The sequence below is a fragment of the Physcomitrium patens genome, chromosome 9 (assembly GCF_059467195.1).
Source record: "Physcomitrium patens ecotype Gransden chromosome 9, ASM5946719v1, whole genome shotgun sequence".
Classification (NCBI taxonomy): Eukaryota; Viridiplantae; Streptophyta; class Bryopsida; order Funariales; family Funariaceae; genus Physcomitrium; species Physcomitrium patens.
Genome location: NC_143418.1, coordinates 11,390,174 through 11,411,234, shown reverse-complemented (window position 1 = coordinate 11,411,234; position 21,061 = coordinate 11,390,174). Strand labels below are relative to the sequence as shown.

At 35.9% G+C, this 21,061-nt stretch overlaps 1 protein-coding gene and 2 long non-coding RNA genes across 4 annotated transcripts; 1 reads left to right on the top strand and 2 right to left on the bottom strand.

The window, feature by feature from the left end:
• Window positions 1–51: 51 nt before the first annotated feature.
• On the bottom strand, window positions 52–3,250 carry LOC141045800 (uncharacterized). Of its 2 annotated transcripts, XR_012218234.2 has the most exons (4): window positions 2,900–3,250; window positions 2,316–2,570; window positions 1,499–1,819; window positions 52–1,102 (listed from the first exon to the last, which is right to left on the bottom strand). It is a non-coding gene; the product is annotated as an uncharacterized LOC141045800 (long non-coding RNA). The 2 variants fall into 2 exon arrangements; XR_012218233.2 differs by lacking the exon at window positions 2,900–3,250 and having other exon boundaries at window positions 2,316–2,882.
• Window positions 3,251–5,750: 2,500 nt separating this feature from the next.
• LOC149988372 (uncharacterized) lies at window positions 5,751–7,313 on the bottom strand. Its single transcript, XR_016504764.1, has 2 exons — window positions 7,113–7,313; window positions 5,751–6,702 (listed from the first exon to the last, which is right to left on the bottom strand). It is a non-coding gene; the product is annotated as an uncharacterized LOC149988372 (long non-coding RNA).
• A 7,988-nt stretch (window positions 7,314–15,301) lies between these two features.
• LOC112287122 (serine/threonine-protein kinase STY13) lies at window positions 15,302–17,801 on the top strand. The gene has a single exon (XM_024529840.3). It carries the CDS (start codon window positions 15,847–15,849, stop codon window positions 17,206–17,208), a length of 1,362 nt encoding a protein of 453 aa, XP_024385608.1. The 5' UTR covers window positions 15,302–15,846; the 3' UTR covers window positions 17,209–17,801.
• Window positions 17,802–21,061: the final 3,260 nt, after the last annotated feature.

Genomic DNA, 21,061 nt, shown 5'->3' with positions numbered 1-21,061 from the left:
ACACACATCAGAACAAGGTTACCCTGCTCAATACAATCTGCATCAAACATATTTGCTAGTATAAACAAGATTATGAAGATCACTGATGAGTAATTATTCTTAAGCTTGCTGCAATCAGGGAAGTAAAGAAAGGGCATGTTGCACCAAATCTTCAAAGCTACAAGTCCACATGCCAAATACATTCTTCTCTGTTGTTTGTAGGACAGAGTTTTTAATAATGCCAAACCCCTCTTTTACTTCATATGATTCACAGTCTACAACACACAATTGTGTGCTTCAACATGAAAGGAGTTGTTGAACAGCAACTTGTTCAGCACTACAAGTTTAGAATGTGTTGAAACTGAATCATTAAGCATGAAAGTTGTGATGACTGACAGAGTGGTTCCACAACCAGAATGCCTGGGATCTTAATATCAACAATACAAGGACTGCCTTGAGGTCTGTGCCCCATTGAAGATGACAAGGATGTGCTCCTTGTGGTGTTTCTGAGCTTCAATTGATTTCTTTGGTGGTAGAAGTTCCTGCAAAAACTTTCATTTCACTATTGGCTGAAGTGTCCACCCATCCATACCTCTGAAGTATATTTTCCTCTCAGCAAATGCTTAACAGGGCTTCAACTCATTGATAGCTTCCCTTGACAGCAACAACAAGTTATCATGCAAGGAAAAGACAATGAGAGGACAGGACTCTTTCATGAACATGTGAATATGAGATTAAGAGATTTGTATCTCTCTTTGAATTGAGAACGTCTTGGTTAGAGCTTGAAATTGAGTCATAATGCAACCCCAATATAGGGAGGTGATGAAATCTTGTGGCAAAACTTAAAGGGAATGCTGACACATACACTTAAAACAAACCATGTTAAAACTTTATGTTGAAGTCTTCCAAGCTCCCTAATACACAGTTGAATATGTTGAAATGTAAAACCCTAACCCTAAAATGAGACACAAACTCAAAAACATCATGTAGGGTGTTAGTAGACTGCATAAAGTACTTCAGCCATATTCATGCATTTTATCAGAGTTTTTTTAATTTTTAATTTCTCTTTCATCATAAGCAAAGGTTTCTACTCTTCATTGTGATCCTGGTTGCAAATGACAACCTGCAAAGAAGACAAGTTGTCAAGAACAAGCATTAATTCAGTTCTAGTACTGAAACTGGCTAATAATTTTACAGCCTTTTGATTATGAAGACAAAACCAAGGTGCCAGCTAAAAGCCCTTATGTAGCTTGAGTAGTGAGTCAAGAAAAACATACCTAAACAAGAAAGACATTTAATGCATGTTTTAAACATCAATCAGCAAAGGTTCCAATCAATCTGTGATGGAGATTTCTTCTTGATTTTATGTCCAATAAAGTTATTTATTTATTTATTTATTTATTTTCAAACAACAAATGGATATCTAAGCACTAGAGCTATTGTTGCAATAGACACATTACGCAACTTAGCTCAGGACATCGCCACTATTGTTATCAATGACAGTGTCAACTGTCCCAACCTTAAAACAAGTTCCACTATGGCCCATTCAATGGCCCCAGCAAGGCCAGCCTTGGCAAAATAGGGAGCTTCTTCAACAGCTTGCTATAGAAACTCCTTCCTCTTGCTGTGGCTGGATTTGGAGTGGGATCCCAAGGGTGCCACCAAGGGGCAGTCGGGTGACGCGAGGCATAGCTTTTGCTGGCTACCTCGCCTTGTGGCTGGGGACTGCTCCATGCCTGCCTTGGCTAAGGCACTGTGAGTCCATAGCATCTACCCCTCAACCATCCCCATTGGCACCCACAGGTGGTGATGCCCTTAAGTGTTGTGATTGATGTGCCAGCTGCAACAATGAACAGTGTCAAAACACCTCATGAACAATTTTGTGTTATTCGTCTATTGTCTTATTCCATCAACTTACCATGAGGGGATCCCTACAATTTTGTGTTCATGCGCTTGACATTCAGAAATTGGAGATGAGCATTTCTATGCAGTCTCAAAAATGCACTCCCTAAGCCCCAAACAGAATATAACTGGGTATATCCACAATGGACCACACCCTGTTGTGGGTATACAGGGTCTTAACAAATTTCAAAACAAGGAAATACCAAGCAGAGAATAAAATGAAATGAAGTAAAATAAAAATGGTGTATATGTGGTTGCACCTCTCCCTCCCATTTGTGAATCTATGAAACATCTACGATTTTTTAGCTGTTGCATACAGTATTGAAGTGTTGACAAGCAAATAAGACGTTATTAATATTTTCTAACTTCTAATATTATATGCACAAATTTTGGCCTTGAGATGATATACAACAAGGTCGTCTTTGGCTTAATACCTGTGGTTGACTCTTGAGCTTTTTGTTTTTGTTTTTGTTTTTTTGTTTTGTTTTGTTTTTTTTTTTTTTTGTGATCTTGTGATCATTTTGTGGTCATCTTTGTGACCTTGCAATTGTTTTGTTGTTATGTTGTTCTTTTTTTGCAATGCTTTATTTCATATTGTTTGTAATTTGATTCTGATAGCTATTTCTTTTGATTGTCCTTTACCATTTTGTCTCCTCACTGTCGTTTGTTTTGATTTGTTCTTTTGATTTCTGTTTATGACAATTATATTATATTCTGCTTACTCTCCCTAATAATCTCTGATTTTTATTGTTTCCTTTGCTTCTTTAGGTTTGATTAGATTCTTTTATAAAACAGTCTTCATTATGTTTTTTTGGTTTTTTCTTTTTCTATAGTGACATGAATTTTCACAAACTTGATAAAAGAAAATAAAAGATATAGAAGCAAGAATGATAAAGAGAAATTAAAAAATTACACATGCACACACACACACACACACACATACATATATATATATATATATATATATATATTGCAATAAAAAATAAAAAATACAGTCCTAAAATCCTAAATATCAAACCTTAAAGTAAAATTTGTATATATGAGAGGTGTTTGACAAGACTAAGAATGGCCTTGATTTTGCATTTGTACAATTTAGCTACCAAACTTGTCATGTAAAAGTTTTGTAAGAATGATGAGGCTTAGAAGAAAAGTGATTAAGTTTTAAGATATTTCGACATCAGCATTTTTTATCCAAAAAACTTCTATGACAACATGATGCATATAATAAAACTCATAAATATGAATTTCTACAATATCTTATTAAAAACTATTACACATCAAATTATTATTTCTTATCTTTATTTAATTCTACTTATTTGAATAATATAGATATTATGATAGTCTTTCTTTGTAGAATGACATTTTTTTCTTTTAATTTTTTGTTGATTTTATTTGTAGCTAAATTTATTATCAATTTGAGATCATTTGGTATTATGTGTTACAAATAAAAATAGTGTTAAAATTTTAAATATTTTATAATTTACTCTTAAAATAAAAATATCATAAATATTACATATGTTTATGTTACATGCATCTTTTATGTCCTTTTATGGTGAAATTAAATATTTTTTAAAATATCATAAATATCATAATTATTACATATATTTATATTTATATTTTTCATTATATTTTTATTGGATAGCTTGATAACAGCCACTTTGTAAAAAAATCCATTACCATTAATTTTTTAAAACATCCACAAAATAATAATATTATCTAACCACAAAGGTAATGGAAACTTTAATGATAAAAAGTTATAATTTGTTAGAAAATTATTTTGTATTTTTAGCCTCAATTTAACTCTTCTTGTTATAAGTTTTTTTCAATGAATTTGTAGTTTACAGAATCATTTCATGATTTTTAATTTTTTTTTAATAAAGTGAAACTTTATAATAAATTTGGATATTATTTTATATTTATTTGAAAAACTATAAAAAAAATACTTTTTGTAACAATTGTTCATTTGTGATATTTAAGCATTTGCTTGTATAAATTTACAAGAAATTTTATCAAATTGATCAATAAAATGCATCTTCTATGTCTTTTTATGGTGAAATTAAATATAATTGAACTTTAAGATGTACATTTTATTTTAGTGAAAAAAGCATAAAAAAAATCAAGGTTTATGTATGTGACACTAGTTATTTTAAATATTAAGTTTAAAATTATTAGTTTTATCAAATCTTTTGATTAAATTATAACTTGATGCAATTGCTATCAAAATAGTTTAAAAGATTGTTACTAATAAAAATTTCCAAATATAATTTATTTCTACTCTAACCATTGCTTGTCAAGTATATAAATTTAGACATACTTTGAAATAAATAATACACTTATGAATTGTTGAGAAGAAAGATAGTAAAGAAGAGATATAGATTTATAATCAATATAAACTAGAATATATATTTTTTAAATATAAATAAATTAGAAAATTTATATAATTTTTTTCTAAATTTAAATTATTAATCACAAATATATATGATGATTTTATTGAATCTTTTTCTTTTGATATTTAGTACAATATTTCTTCTATTAAGTGTTAGAATTGAATTCTTTATATTATTTTCTATTTTCACTATAGTTCTTAAAAACAAATAGCAATAAAGAAATAAATTTGGTTTTTTGGTTGATACTTTTATTAATTTAATTTATTTATTTTAATATTAATATCTAACATTCTAAATTGACTATAAATAGGTTGATTACAAAATAAGTTTTGTACATATTTTTACTACATTTAATACCAATTTAATATTAAAAATATTAATTTGATATTTTTTACATGCAATTTTTTACTATTGTTTTCTTCACCAAATTTATCATTATGAGACATATTAATATAACTACTTCATAGAAATTATTTATTGAATAAGTAGTTTTAAATTTTTGCAATGGTATTTTTTATATTTTAATAAAATTATATCCAATTCATATATATAAGGTTATATTTTTATGTATTAGATATTATTAAATAATTGGTGTGATTATTTAGTAAATGAAATATTTTTCATCTTATAAATTATTTTTTTAGATTTCAAAGTATTTACGATATTTTTTTATTCTATATATATAAATTACAAAAGTTTATAAGGATTTAAATATCTATTGATTGGTTGACGTGGATTTTGAAAAAAATAAAATGAAAATTAGAAATATTTTATATTATTAATGTTTTTAAATTAAAAAATTCTAAAAATTATAGCATTGCTAAAAATATTTAAATAATTTGTATCAAACATTTATCAAAGTTTCAATATTTTTTAAAATTAAATAAATATAAATACTACATAAGTACAAGTTTTTACCATAGAGTTTTTTTGTCCATTTGTTTATTGAAAAAGCTTAGATGTCTTATGTATTGGTAATGCATTTCAAATAAATTCTTCTACTAACTGTAATTTATAACAAATATGCAAAATATTGGTATGTTTTGTTTATATATAGATAGATAGATAGATAGATAGATAGATAATTTTAAATGTAAGATAAAGAATAAAAAATCTTAGTGGAATCCTAATCAAATCCTAAGTTGTAAATTCTAATTCTTGTCAATTCTGAAATTCTAAATCCCAAACCTAAAATTAAATTCTAATCATATTCTAGATTCTAAACCCTAATGCAAAACATACAACTTTAAAATTCAGTGTTAAAAACATGCATCCTCAAACAAAAAAAATTGACTACAATAATACACAAATACATTTTTACTAAACATATTCAAAAACAATTATGACAAGACACACCATCTAAACGATTGAAAAATCCATACCATTCGTAGTTGTTTCAAATTGACATCGCCAACTAAACACAAGGCTTTGGCATTCTAAACTGTCAAGAATCTCACTAATACCAGGTCTTGCAATCTCTGCTGACTAGAATGTGGGCTTCCATTATCCTTCAAAGAGTTAGATAACCACACAACTTTCCAATACTAAGCACACCGAGCTTTGTATAACCCTTGCAACGACTCTGATCCAAACAGACATGTCCATCAGACTACAACATATACACACGACAAGGTGAGAATCCCCTGCTTCCAATTGCAGGCACTGTTTTCAGAGCTTGACGTCAATAGTAATAAGCTGGATGGATATGCTATTCTTGTCCTTCGGCTTTCGGAGAGACCAAAATCACTGTGTTTCTAGAGTGTTTAACCAAATCCAGACACTTCTAGACAGATCCCTGCTTTGTAATCTAGATCCCTGCGTTCCTAGTCTTATATTGCTGCCCCTGGCTCGCCTTTAACCCAACTAGCAACAACCCCTACCGGATCTAGACATCGTAGAGAAAGTCCTACACTGCACTTCATCCACTTCTGAATGTGCACACCCGCTCTTTGTTGGTTTTTACCCTACTGATTTGTGTTTTCGTCTCCGAGAGATCCTCATTTGTCTCATGTTTGATTGCTCGCTGCAGGCCTACCGCATAGATGACATGTAATGCTATGCACTGGGTCAATCATGGCCTCGACGACAGTTGATGTAGAGTCGTGAAAAGACGCATTCGTCCCGGAAACAAGTCCTTGTTGCGTTGTCGTGTTGTTTTCAAGCATAGTTGCTGATGTTCTAAGTTGCTCCAACATCTTGCACCCTCACTTTCTTTGCTTAAACTTCATGACCTCCACGAGCATGCTGTTCTTCTTTTTGAGCGTCGTTATGTTGTTCGACTTCTATCGTGTGATTACTGGATGACCTGGAACATGATCTCACTTCACTGAAATATCTTTCTCCTTTGAGGCAATTGAATGACGAGTCCAGTTTTCATGCGATAATGCTGCTGCATTTTTGTAACAAATCACGTTGACTTGCTCCATTCTCGTCCCTGACAACAAAGTTTTCTGTCTCTGAAAACTTAGGTATTTGAGCTGCAATTTACACTCGATGCAATGGCAATCTAAAAATATTCTCCGTTGAATGACCACGGAGTGCTTCCACTGACTCGCGTGTGTTTCTAAATGAGAGACATCAGTCAAGCCTCTATTGTTCTGACCTTCGCCCTTAGCTTCAGAATGTTTCAAGCGCCACATCAGTCTAACAGCAAGCGAGACATAATCACAGAGGTTTCTCCGGTGCTGGTGCCTTCACTATTCTATCTAATTTACCCAAGTTGCTTTCATGACACTCTATCTGAGGTTTTACAGCGAACGGAGAACGCAATTTCATCCATATTACCATCATTCTCGAAATGAGCACCGTAACTCGTGTCCTCAAAGTTTAGAAGATGAAACTCACAGGCGGAATCATTTGCACTAGTTCGTCACGATGGCAGTGGTATAGACGTCAGAATCGAGGTAGGCAATGCAGCCGCTTCCTAAAGATTCACTCATGTTTCTTCTTCTTCTGCCTCTTGCCCATATTCCTCCTACACCCTTCATCCTGTAGCTTGGAAAGTCAGGGTTCCAGTCGCAGAAGATCACGAAGAACTGTCAAAGTCTACAAAATCCCCACCAGTCATAAAACTAGGTTCTGCGAGTTTCTGCACGGCTTTAGAAGCTTGGGGACTAGACTAAAGTCAAATCATGTGCAGATGAAATACTGATGCTCAATTGCTGCCCAACGCGTATATTTCAAGCTTGTCAATTTAGAAATAAAGGCAACAATGAGGTATAACTTGTTCCCCAACTCAGCAGTAAATGTTGTTTGGCGAAACGGATTTCAGGAAAGCGTGTGCAACCTGAAAGGAAGCTTCCACCAAGCTGTAGCTGTAGGCACCATTTAGATAACTTCTCTACGGCTAACAGCAACAGATTTACACCTGCAAAAACACTACCAATTGCTGAAAATGACTGCTCACTATTTAGACCGTAAGATGAGCTTCGGTGCACCTGATGGCTAATCTCCGTCTACTACTAATTGAGGAGTGAATCACAACCCAACTGCATTAAGTACTCCACTCGAACTGAAGCTCTTACGACGTGGTATTGTGAATCCACACAAATACATATCATAAGATGTTCTCCCTCTTGACAGCTTTACCTGCTACAAGTGCATGTTCCTTCATTGATATCACTACTTCATTACAAGGTAACTATCCCATGTTTGATAGGGGCCAACATTCTGGGCAACCCCACACAGTGGATAACAACAATGGGTTCCTTGGTTGTTTTTGCTCATTTGTTTGTTTCTTTAATGAATTCAATGCAAGTTCATGGTAAATTTTGTGGTTGGGATTTGATGTGCTAACTTTTTCAGTGTTGTTTTGTAATCTTGGATGCAACTTATCTTCCTTTGGTAATTTAAGGTCATTTTGGATCATATGTTAATTAATTTGATTATATTTGTAATTTTTATCTTCTAAATTTCTTTTTCACATAAATTGAATGTTAAAGTTTGAATTAGTGTATTGCAAATAATCTTCAATTCTTGATTTTGAAAAGTAAAATCCTACTACAAGTGAAAACACAAATTTATTTGCAAAGTTGTTTATTCTTTTCCTATTGAGCTTCCAACATTGTCTCTCACATAGTTTTATTGCCATGGTTTAGAATTGCAAGTGAAACTCAAGCCACTAGAAATCCAATGCTTTGTTATCTAATTCAAGAAGAGAGAAATCCATTTCAATATAAAATTTATAAATTTAGCAAAAATTTCTAGAAACAACAAATTTTGTTACAAAACCTTTTTAATTCTATTGTCAAACCTCCAGTATTAAAAGTATTTTATGAATTCTTTTAATATTTTAGTGTAGTTTTAAATATTTTCTTCATTAAATGATGATTAAAAAGCTTCAAACTCAAGGTCTTGCAATTCATAAAATCGTAATATGTTTTCTTAGTTTATTTTCTAATTTCCGTCTTTCATCCATAATCTCTAATTGATACAATAAATGATAATTTTATTTATATTTTTTCTTAATTACATATTCATTTTTTATAGATGTTATATTTGACTTATTAATAAACTGCTTCAAATCTTGAAGTACCTAAAAACTTCTTAAATTTCATAAAAACAATACTATTTTTATTATACTATTAGTCATGTTTATTCACACACATATATACATACATATGTAATATTAATTTTTATTTATAATCATCAAAATTAGAAACATTAATATTTGAAATAATTGCATTGCAATCACAATGATCTACAATAAGATTAAATAAAATTGTAATAACTATTTTAAAATAGAATATGACATCATTTAATATGAATTTATATATATATATATATATATATGTGTGTGTGTGTGTGTGTGTGTGTGTCTGTGTGTGTGATTTATTTATAATCTATAATTTGATTCTAATTAAATATTTTTAAATATTTTTGAATGTTCAAAGATTTTTATTAAAATAATTTAATTTTTTTCATATCAGCTACCAAGATAAAATGGAAGTCAATTCAGGAAAATTCTAGAGTTTATATGTATTTATATATGACCATAAGCTTGGACCAACTTTGCAGATTATCATAATTAGCACCTACTTAATTTACATGTAATTTTCACATACCAATATTAGACATTAATATTGATTTTGAAGTCCTATATCTTTCTTAATTATAATAAAAGTATATATATATTCATTTAATAATTTCACTATATATATATATATATATATATATATATATATGCAATTTAATTGAGATATAAGTTTTATTTTCTTCTTATGAAATTTGATATTTGAACAAGTTGTATTCTTACAAGCTTGCATCATAATAGGTTTTCTTGAAATAACTTAATAACTTCTTATTAATATCCAGTAAGAAGTCTAAGAATTAAGTCTAATTAGACAATCTCTTTAAAATTTCCTTCAATAATGTGGTTATCAAGTACTTCTAAAAAGTTGCTTTAGAAAAAAATCCCTAGTTTGCATAACACAATATTATTAACACATACTATAAGCTTCTAACTTTGAAATTAGTACACAAATATAGATTGTATTGAAGAATTCCCTATTGATATCAAAACTTTTTTTTTGTAGCTTACCAAATTTAAATTCTATTTTAACAAAAAACATATTTTTTGTAATTATTTCGTTTTTAATTTTTAAACAGGCATTTTATTTTATTTTTTCTAATTGATTAAATTTTGCCTTAAATACGAACTGGATTTGGACATGGGCAATCATTTCACTCATTTTTCTGAAGATTTGGTGGTTACCCCTACACAAAAACTCAAATTTTAATATTATTTTATTATAATCTAACTGTATAATCATTGCGTGGAATAGATGAAGATATGAGTTCTCTTAAATTATCAATCTTTCATGGAGTATAAAACAAAAGAACCCACACACACATGTTTTCTCAAGCCATAGCAAGCACAAAAAAAAAAAAAAAAAAAAAAAAAATCTACTTGGTTTTGTAATTTGAAAATAAAACACTATACTTTAAAATATATATTTCAATAAAAAAAATTAACTTACAGACAAGTTAAAGTAGTATTTCTAAATATAGATGGAGGTTTAACACACATGATAAGTAAAAGAAAGTAATATCATCAAGAATGAGATTAGAGATACACCACGTATTTAGAAAACAAATATTAGCACATGGAAATAGGGTAGGGTTCATTTTCTTCCTCTTAACTGAACTAAAATAGGCATTACACCAGGACAATCTTCATTAGGCCATATGATAAAAATAGACACTATAGGAGACATATTTCCAGTATACAATCTGATAAAAAAAATAGATGATATTCTAGGCCAATCCATTTGACATAATTTGACATTTCAGAAGTGGGTTTTGAACCAACAGACATAAAATGTAATCTACCATCCTTTTAGGGTTTGTTTAAGGAAAATTCAGGACCTAGAGACAAGCTTTTGGGTTGGAAGTGCATTCAAAGACCTTTGGGGGTGAAGACATTCCCCTTTTGTTTTGGTTTTTTTTTTTTTTCATTTCAATGCACTTGGGGTTCAACTCGGCAGTCGTTGAGTTGCAAATCCTTCATGCCTCCAAAAAGGGAATAAAGAAAACACCCTTTCATAGGTGAATTGCTCAAATGATGGCACCATTCATACACTTGACGAGGCTCTACCTTTTATCCTTTATTCCTATGATGAAGCAATGATACCAATGAATAACAATTATAATGGTAATAGTAATAATAATACTAAGAACAACAAAACATGACTACTGCCACTACTATTACTACTACCAACTCATGGAACCAACAATAAAACTGATCATGGCAAAGCACACACACCTTCCCCAGTGTGGATGAATGAGAAAAAGCATGATGATGTACAGTGTGGATGAATGGAAGAGCAGGCATGGGGGGGGGGGAGATCCTGCTCCGTCCATAGGGGCTCTGTAAATGGACGGGGCAGATCAGTCGTGGTCACCACCTGCCCCACACAACTTGCTTGAACATGAGAATGGGGCACAATCAAAGATAGGCATCCATATTGATGGTGTTTCCCCAAAAGTACTCCTCAACTTTCACCATTTCTTAATTTATTTATTTTTTTTTAATTTTTTGTTTTTAAGAACGAAAGAGTGATGCTCCATTTATTATTACTTTTCAACACAGCATAGTTTATAAAATGTGTGATTTATAGGAACATGGTAGTTGATAGTTGCCATGATGAACTTTCATTGTCTGTTTTTTCTTTTCTTTTCTTTCTTTGGGTGGAGAGAATGGGAATTGTAAAGATGATGAATGGAAGAAACATGGTGAATTATATATTTTTCTACAGTGATTTTTTTTTTTTTTTTTTTTTTATTCAGTTTACTGTAAGAACCCTCTTTTCAACCCACAATACATGCACAAATGCTAAAAATTGAAGGCTCAAGTGGGCACAATACTTGGGCTTCAAATTTTATTGAATTCAGTTTTTGTTTTGTTTTGTTTTGTGTTTGTTATTACCATGTGGTTCTGATGTAACAATGCTCTTGTACACAAATGATGGAGCGATAAGCAAGAGAATGATATACACTGATTGCCCAATTTAAAAAAACACACACACACACACACAAGAAAAAACTTATTATTATAATAATATATTACAAAGCGTGCACCAAATGCTATTTAGGAATGGCAGGACTGTTTCACAAGGACACGATTGAAGAAGTGCATCATTTTGATTGTCGCTTCATTGAAGAGACAACTGTATCACACTAAACCCTCATCATCATCATCATCATCATGCAGCAAATAACTAATAAAAACCTCACTACCAATATATCCAAATAAATAATAATAGTAATAATAATGAAGAAGGAGAAGAACCCAAAAGGAACAAGTGTGAAAGGAGACCACCCTTTGATGGATTTTATTTTGTTGATGTTTGCCAATACTTTGGGCTCCAATGGGGCATCATTGATGATGTGGCAGACCACATACATTCATTCCCATGAGACTCTGCCCATTAAATAAGTCCCTCCCTTATGGATGAGGTTACAAACGAATGATAAAATACAACCCTAATTGGATGAATATACGAGGTATGCATCCCTCACTCACCTACACCTTTGGGGCTCCATTTTGACAGCCTGGGCAGCATTACCAGATCCAACGGTAGGGATTGCAAAGACGTGGCTCAATTCTGGCTGTTTCTGTCTCTCAAGGCCTCACATCTTTACCCCACCCCCCCCCCACAAAATAATATAAAATATAATGGATCCTCTCCGTGGATATAATGGCACAAGAATATAGAATCCTGCCAGGGAACAAACCTTTGTCTATAATTAAATATTTTTATTATTACAAATATTTTTTATTATTTCACTCTATCTTCAAGCCCACTTCTCATCGTGAGGTGGGTTAGAGGAGCTCTTTTGCAAGTTGGCCACTAATTCAGTCTCTCTGAATATGGAATTAGTTCAATGCATGATTTTTGTTGCTGCCAGGTCGGATCCTTAAAAAATAAAAAATAAAAAATAAAAAACTGGTCCTTGTCTCCTGCAGCCACCTCAACAACCAAGTGACAAGAGCAAAATCAGGACAATCTCTTATTTTTATTATTGTTATTATTATTAATATTATTGAGCTCATTTTATTCATTTTAAAGAGTAACCACAAATCAGGACCACCAGCACAGACATCCACTTCAAAAGGTCTGCAACTTTTTACTTTCATCCCTCACATCGTATGTGTGTTTTATGGTCAGATATTACTTTCACACTTTTTTTTTTGTCTTTTTTTTTCGTTTTTTTTTTTTTTTTTTTTTCCTTTTGTAATATACTGTGTTCTTGTGTTCAGGAGAACAGGAGAAGATGGAAGTTTAGTTGCATCATTCAATGAGAGTCACAAGATGGGATGTTTCCGAAGAAGGAAAAAGTGCTGAGTACAGGTAGATTGTGATTTTTAGTTTGTGCCAGCATGGCCATCATGCATGTGCTCCAAGCTCATCAAGCAGTTTGGGCACACCACATAGGATGGATGTACTCAAGTAGATGATAATGGTGTCATCCAGGTGGATGGATGATATATGTTTGGTACGATATATAGCACAAGAGGGGCTACCAAATCCTGTGTGCATGTAAAAGTGGGTTACCTAACATGGGATTGAATGAGAGACTACTCATTTGTGCATGTGCCACAAACAATAGATGCTTCCACCAGGTTTTAGGTAGGGCACAAATTATTTTTATATATTTTTCCTCTTTAGTGAATTCCTGGGACATTTGAAAGTTAACTTTTGTACCTCTAGGATCTCTCTCTCTCTCTCTCTCTCTCTTCATTTCCACATTTTTTTATTTTATTTTATCATGCACAGTAAATATTGTGTATTGTGATTTGATGAGGTTTTCCAGTGCATCATAGTGTGTATATTGTTTTGAAACTGTTTGTGGGATGCTATGGGTTGGATTAAAAGCTAGTTTGTTTATTATTGATACCATTGATTTTATGGAAATTTCAAACATCGTTCATTTAAAATGAAAAAAACAAGGAATCTCAAATCTGATGTTTAAATATATATACAGAAAGAGCTCATGATACATTTACCAAGAAAAAGAGAAAATATATTCTAATTGCAATCAATATTTTTTGAGCATTCTCACTTTACATAGTTATGAAAAATAATCTGGTGCAATTACAATGCACCAATTTTTAAAATGATGTAACAATCCTTTAGAAGAGTTGGATTTAGTTGACCCTTCTTTAGTGCTAATGATATTGTTGCAATTACATGCATATCTATTGCAAAAAAAAATAAAAAATAAAAAATGGTGCTTATTGATTTATTTGGAATTGTGACAAAATGATTTTCAATCAAGCAAACAACAGAAAACTATCAACACTTGACAAGCTTAAATATACTATTTTATGTTGGTTATGCACTGGTGACTTACACAAAAGGTCACATGCACAGATCTTTATACAATCCATTGCATACATGACAGACTTTGTGAATCATTTGTGCTCTACAACATAAATCAAGTGTATGTTTTTAGCAAGAATGTCCTTATCACACATTCAAGATCAAAATCAATAATGGAGTTCTATAAGATAAAATTCATGGACGAGGGTTCTATGAACAAAAATGTTCCAATGTTCACATGAAAGACCGTTCCCCTAAATGTTTCACCATGCATAGATACATGCCAAGTAGCATGGGTTGACCTGATTTCACTCACTCAATCCTAATAAAGGAATGTGTTCTTCAACACTTTATTTTATCATTGTTATCATTATTATCATCATATCATGTGTCTCTTAGCAAAGAATCAAACTGAAACACACCATTTTTTACAGTAAAAAAAAATCAAAGAGAATGGGCATGCAAGGAAAGGGCTTTGCAAAGTGTATTCACAACATGGGGAACCATTGGTACAAGCACCTTGTTGGTACCATGTCCTTGGGCACATAGATCCCATACCTTCCTAGTGAACTGACCCATGTGTTTTTCTTTTACATCCTTCAGTCCTTGGACAAAAATAGGGGATGGTGAAGACATTTGTGAATGATGGGGTTCCATATGCTCATACAAAACACCATAAGACCCACAACATTTCTTTCATGCTTCTACTACTATCCCATATACACACACACATGCACACGATTTGTTTGAGCATATGTTCGTTGTTTGGGTGTCTATTTTCAAAACCATGCAACTGAAAGAGGAACCCCCAAAAAGGAAAGAAGGAGAAACAGAACCATATGTGATGGGGTGGGGGAGCTAGAATTACCTTGTAGTGAGCAATTTTGTACAAGGAAAGAATCACATATAAAAATAGAGGGCAAGAGGGGGGAGTGGTTAAAATAGGATTAAAGTGACCAGCACCAAACAGCCACCCAACAACCACAGCTTTGCTTGCACAAGATGGTGAGGAAATGACAAGAATAGTCCTCCAAAATGTCAACTGAGGAAGAGGGGGGGTGAGGGGCGGAGGAAGAGGATTGTCAATGGGGCGCAAGAGTGAAGAGTGAAGAGTGAAGCTTCCTTGACAAGGCCAAATTAGGGTTCGAACGAAATTCAGGTGGTTGGAATTAGAAAACGTTGTGGGGAGAGAGACAGACACCATCTCCGCTTCTTCTTACAACTGTAGGCATCGCGGTGGGGAACGGAGATGGGATCGCATTGGGAACTTCGTCTTCCTCGCGTAAAGCCAGCCCCATTCCGGCGCTGTCATCCCGCCCTTTGCTAATGGTAGAGGAGGAGGTCCCGAGCAAGAGAGTGAGTGAGAGAGTGAGTGATAATGAGGCCCCGGGGGGTTCAACACGGGACGTTTGACTGGTTGACGCGGCCTCTCTCGCCTTCCTTGATGGCGGGGTAGAGAGCCATTGAAAGAAATGACTTTCTGGGCTTAGTAACGTGTGAGAAGTTATTCCAATGCGTCTGGTGTTGGTATGTGCATTGCAAAGAGTAGTGTGACAGGGAGGGAAGAGCGAGGGAAGAGGAAGGGGAGAGAGAGAGAGAGAGAGAGAGAGAGGGGGGAGGGGAGGGGGTTATGGAGATGCTGGATCGTATGGCAGCGTGGAGGAATGTTGCAGCGGAGATGTTGCTGAGAGAAGGTGGAGGTGATGGTTTGTACGAGGTCTTGATGTAGGGGTAGTAGGGTTTGAGAAGAGAATATGAGGCTAGAGGATGATCGGTATCGTGTGAAGCAGCGGGAGGCAATGGTGTTTCAGGGTGCGAGGGTGGATCCTGGGGTAGAATGGGGTTGGGGAGGAGAGGGTGTGGGTGGTAGAAGCATGAATATTAGATCAGGGACAGGGAAGCAGTTTTATTTGGAGGAGCGGTTTCTGATCAATCCGAAGTTGCTCTTTGTTGGGCCTAAAATCGGAGAAGGTGCGCACGGGAAGGTGTACGAGGGGAAGTACTTGGATCAGAAAGTGGCAGTTAAGATTTTACAGCCGACTGAAAATCCTGACGACCATGCTAAGATGGTGGCGGGGTTTGTGCGGGAGGTTGCGATGTTGGCAAGAGTTGAGCACAGGAACTTGGTTAAGTTTGTGGGAGCATGCATGGAGCCTGTGATGGTTATTGTTACCGAGCTCATGGAAGGGCGATCACTGAAGAAGTACATGCTTGCATTGCGGCCTACTTTGTTGGATTTGAGGTGCTCGGTGAAGTTCGCTCTCGACATCGCCCAGGCCATGGACTGCTTACATGTGAATGGAATCATCCACCGAGACCTGAAGCCTGATAACTTGCTGTTGACGGCAGATCACAAAACTCTGAAATTAGTGGATTTTGGACTTGCCAGGGAGGAAACCCTCGCGGAAATGATGACCGCGGAGACGGGGACTTATAGGTGGATGGCGCCAGAGCTTTACAGCACTGTCACCCTCCGCCATGGCGAGAAGAAACACTACAATCACAAAGTGGACGTGTACAGTTTTGCAATTGTGCTGTGGGAGCTGCTAGCTAATAGGATGCCGTTTGAAGGCATGTCTAATTTGCAAGCAGCCTACGCGGCAGCCTTCAAGAACACAAGGCCAGTTATTCCTAAGGGTATTCCTGAAGACCTTGTGTTCATCCTCCAGTCGTGCTGGGCTGAGGATCCTGAAGTGAGACCTAATTTCGCGCAGATAGTGAGAATGCTGACCGCTTATCTAAGCACTCTTCACGATCCTGAGAAGGCGCTTCCTAGTACGCCGAAGAAAAATGTTAGTAGTGACAAGAAGTCCGGGGCTACAGAGAAGAAATCCTCGAAGTCGGGGAAAGTCTCCCCGAAGGTGGTAAAAAGTCCTCCGAAGGCGGGCAAGGAGTCGCCTAAGTCGGGGAAGGACTCGCCCAAGACGAAGTCCAAGCCTCTCCAGGAAACAGCTCCAGTAGTTGTGGTGGCTACCAAGGGCAACAGCCCCAAAAAGGACCCTACCTATACCAAGTCGCGGAAAGATGACCCCTTCTCTGATACGGAACCAGCAGCTGAGAAGCCAAAGAGTATGTTTCACTGCTTCAGTTCATGCTCATTCTGGGGATTGTGTTGAAGTGATGATCCTTTTTTTATTCGTCCAACCTTCTCATTCGCGGCGCTTGTGACCTCTTGATTCAACACCTTCTATTTCGTTGAGTTCCTTCGCTGTTGCGAGAAGCTTACGTGGGGGTGTGAAGGAGTACAGCGCGTCGAATGCGAGCAGTTAAGTGAGGATACGAGACGACTAGATCCTCTGATAATGAGGCAATTGTGTCCCATTTCAATCAAATCCAAGCAGACGTTTGTAAAAAAACTTCAAAGCCAGGGTGCACACCTTGTTACGTGCTTCCTTTGAGCTTCATTGGTTTCTACCATGCTTGTCTATCCGGCAGCAAGTATATGAGGAGACGAGGTAAACTTGCCGCAAAGTGATGGCCATCTCTTCATGGCACCGTAGCATGCAGGCTTTTAGATTAGGTACTAGCAGTAGATCATGTATTAGACTTACTTCGTCGGCAGACATGGATGTTTCCGATATATATATATATATATATATATACATTTCAGTGCTCCTTTTGGATATCAATTTTTTTGGTTCAGGTTTCCTCATACTTGTGTAGTTTTCTATCTTTCACAATTATAAGTCGTCCCACCATTCTATATGAAGCACTGGCGCATTGCATATCGATTTTCGTATTCGCATTGTACTATCTTTCGTTTCTGGTTATTACTTGTTTTGCTAAGAACAATTTCAACACTAGGAACTGCGTATTTTAATGTTCCGGGCTCTGAATTTGTGGGTACAGATTTGTCCCTTTGCCAGACTTTTTCTTGTTTTTGTTGAAGCTGGTGAATTTCCTATAGAAGGAATTACGTCTGAGTAGTCGTTGGATTTGGTCGTATGTTACACATTGTTTCGACCGGTGACAGTAGTGTCCGGTTCGTGAGGTTTGACTGGGAGATGAACTGCGTCACAGGACAGCGCACTGATACAAGTCCTTAATGGAAGCTACTTCTGTACTGTAAAAGGCTGTATGCCAGAAGGTTGCTTGCTGTTCCGTTGATCCTGTGCATGGCATGTGTACAAAATCTGTTTATTTATCACCTTTTTAGTGGAACCTTGACTTGAGAATCACAAATTGTTTTGTGAAACGTGATTCAAAGTCCGGGAGTCAGTGCAGATCCTGACTCACTGCTGACTTTGAGAGGGTTTGCATATCGTTCGATCAGAAAAGCAGCTGTTAGTCGTCAATTCTATCGGAATTATTGGGCAAACCTACCGTAGCCTCTTTAAGAGCCTTCCCACTGGTGAAAAAAACGTTGGCGGTATTACTATGCCTTTCGATAAAGAAAAGAATTTCCCCTCAGTTCCCAGCAAATGCCTCGTCAGCAAAGAGATGTATACTGTAAATGTTTTTCGCGTGCCATCATGCTGCTGTATCTGTTGATTTTTCTGTGCAACTTCTTACTGCCTTTGTTTATTTAACAAATGCGTGTTTTTCTTTGCATTCTAAAAGAGAATCGGTAAGTCGTGCACAACTTGTAGGAAACGATGTTATGGCCTCAATCCTGACTGTAAATTTTCAACGATTCGATCTTGATCCTTCAAAATCCTAGGATTGCAGGTTACCGACAGCTTGGTGTTTTGTTGAAGAGAAAATCTGCAAGTGGGAATATGCACTGCCATGGATAATTTGAATACTGTGTGACACACTCATGTAGGTTTTCATGTAGGTGTTGCCCATGCCTATGTTCTGACGCATTGGCGAACCTTTTCAGAGGCAAAGAAAAACACATATTCATAATGAAGTCCAAGACGTTCTAGGGCTCTGTGCTTTGAGTATCCTACATTTGTTGCAAGTTGCAAGTTAGTGCCCTGGTGACGCCATTCATTAGTTGTGGACTTCTCATAACCCTTCCAATAGGCTATGCTTTTTACAGAACAGATTCGCAGACCACTGTCAGATTTGCAGAGCTTTCGTAACACTGAAGAGTAAAGTCATGGGAGTCAATGGACGAAAACTAAAGCAGTGGGATACGTCACCACAGCTTACTGCAAATATCTTTGAAGGCTGTTGCAAATACTCATTGCTTGCTTACGATTTTAGAAAGGTTTCAGTTACATCAAATTGAAAAGATCGGTCGTTTTCTTCTGACGTCCCTGCAGAAAGCCTCTTGTAAACAATCATGTTTCGTAGATGCCTGTAACGATTTGGGGGGGGGGGGTCTCACTGCGGTAAAGTTGACAACAGTCATGCAGCAGTTTTTCACATCATGAATAAGATGAACTTTGTGACTCCGAGCTTGATTCCTGGCTATTTTTACATGAACGGCACCTAGATGTGCGTGGTTACCTCAACAGGAAACTGTACAGAGTCCCTCAGAATGTGCGCTGTTTTCAGCTGCAATAAAGTCTGAACATACATTAAAAGAAACCTACCCCTGAGGTTTGCAAGCACGTCCATCTTCATGCGGTAACTTGAGTCGATTTGTTTTCTTCGATTGGGCTGTGCTGCAATGAATGCCCTAAATGTATCCGTAGATGCATCTCGGAGGAACAAGTGGACTGAAAAACAGACAACCGCGTCACTCACTTTCATCTAAGGTGAACGTAATGCCCCGGCATTTGTTTTTCCTCTACAAGATTCGGTCAGGAACCTAAAAGCAGATGGTGCTTTGATTCCTGCTTCTTCTCCAAAAGCAAGGCTTCCCAGATGTCGTCTGCTTTGTGTTGCTCGTTGTTCTGTAAGCACCGCATGTTGTGCATACAGAGCCCGCATTTAATCTCTCACCGTTACTCATAAACTCGACTCCCAACTACCCATCACAGAGTTCAATGCAGAGGGCTCTTGCTGACTTTGATTGCACTCTTTGCCGTACCGGAATTGCTTTGGGTCATGCCGACTTTGTTACCTGAGGGGAATTGCGACCGCTACCCGTGAATTCAGGCAGTAGGTGGCTCCGTTGGAGTTCCTTCAAGTGCGGTGTATAGTACGATTCCTTCCAACTTCACGGAATTCTAGAACGGATAAACCAGTGATACAAGACAATGTTTATTTCTGTGATAACCGATGGATGAAGCATTCGAAACGTAGTCGCAATTTATTTGCATGAGTCAGATCTTTGTCTGTGGGTTGAAAAAGCGTCTCAGCTTCTCAATTCAAGCCACTATGCATTCACAAGCTGAGTTTGGCTTTTACCCGGGTTTTGACTAAGCAATTATATGGCGTGTACACATCAGGCAGCTGAGTGCATTTCTTACCAACAATGTCGATGAAGATTTCGAGAAGCGACCCTGGAGGCGAACTGCTTGCGAATACCTGTAAACCCTAGAAAACAGCGCATGAGAGCATGCATAACCTTCACATTGAGCCTGCATTCCCACTCCGACGCTCTCAAATCTGAAATGTAGGTAGTGGCCAAACCTGCTAGATTCACACAGCAACTCCATTACCCAAACTATGTACGATTCTTCATTACAAAAGCTCCAATTCAATCCTGAGAAACAGTTGGTGTCACGATTACGTGGATTCCAAAAAGCAACGTCAGTGTGATTTTTTTAAAAATAAAAAGTGAGGTGGGTCCCCTAGAAATTCTGAAAGAGCTGCAAAATACAACGTAAAAAACTTATTGTCTTGCTCATTTTCTTCCATATTTCGCAAGCAATCAAGCGACAATACCCTCAGTCGAAGTCGAGCAACAGCACCGACGCAAAGTAAACTCACCTCATGCACCTACCGAAGCATTGTCAATATCATCACCAGTTGATACACGACAGAAACAGCTCCTCCCGCTGTTGCCGCTGTTACGTTCAGGTGAGTCAATCCTCCAACTGCTCCGGCGCTTGCTTTTTTTGTCTTTTTTTGTTTCTTTCTGTGTTATTTTCCTGATTGTGCTTGTGATTTTGCAACCCCCCCTCCATTGCG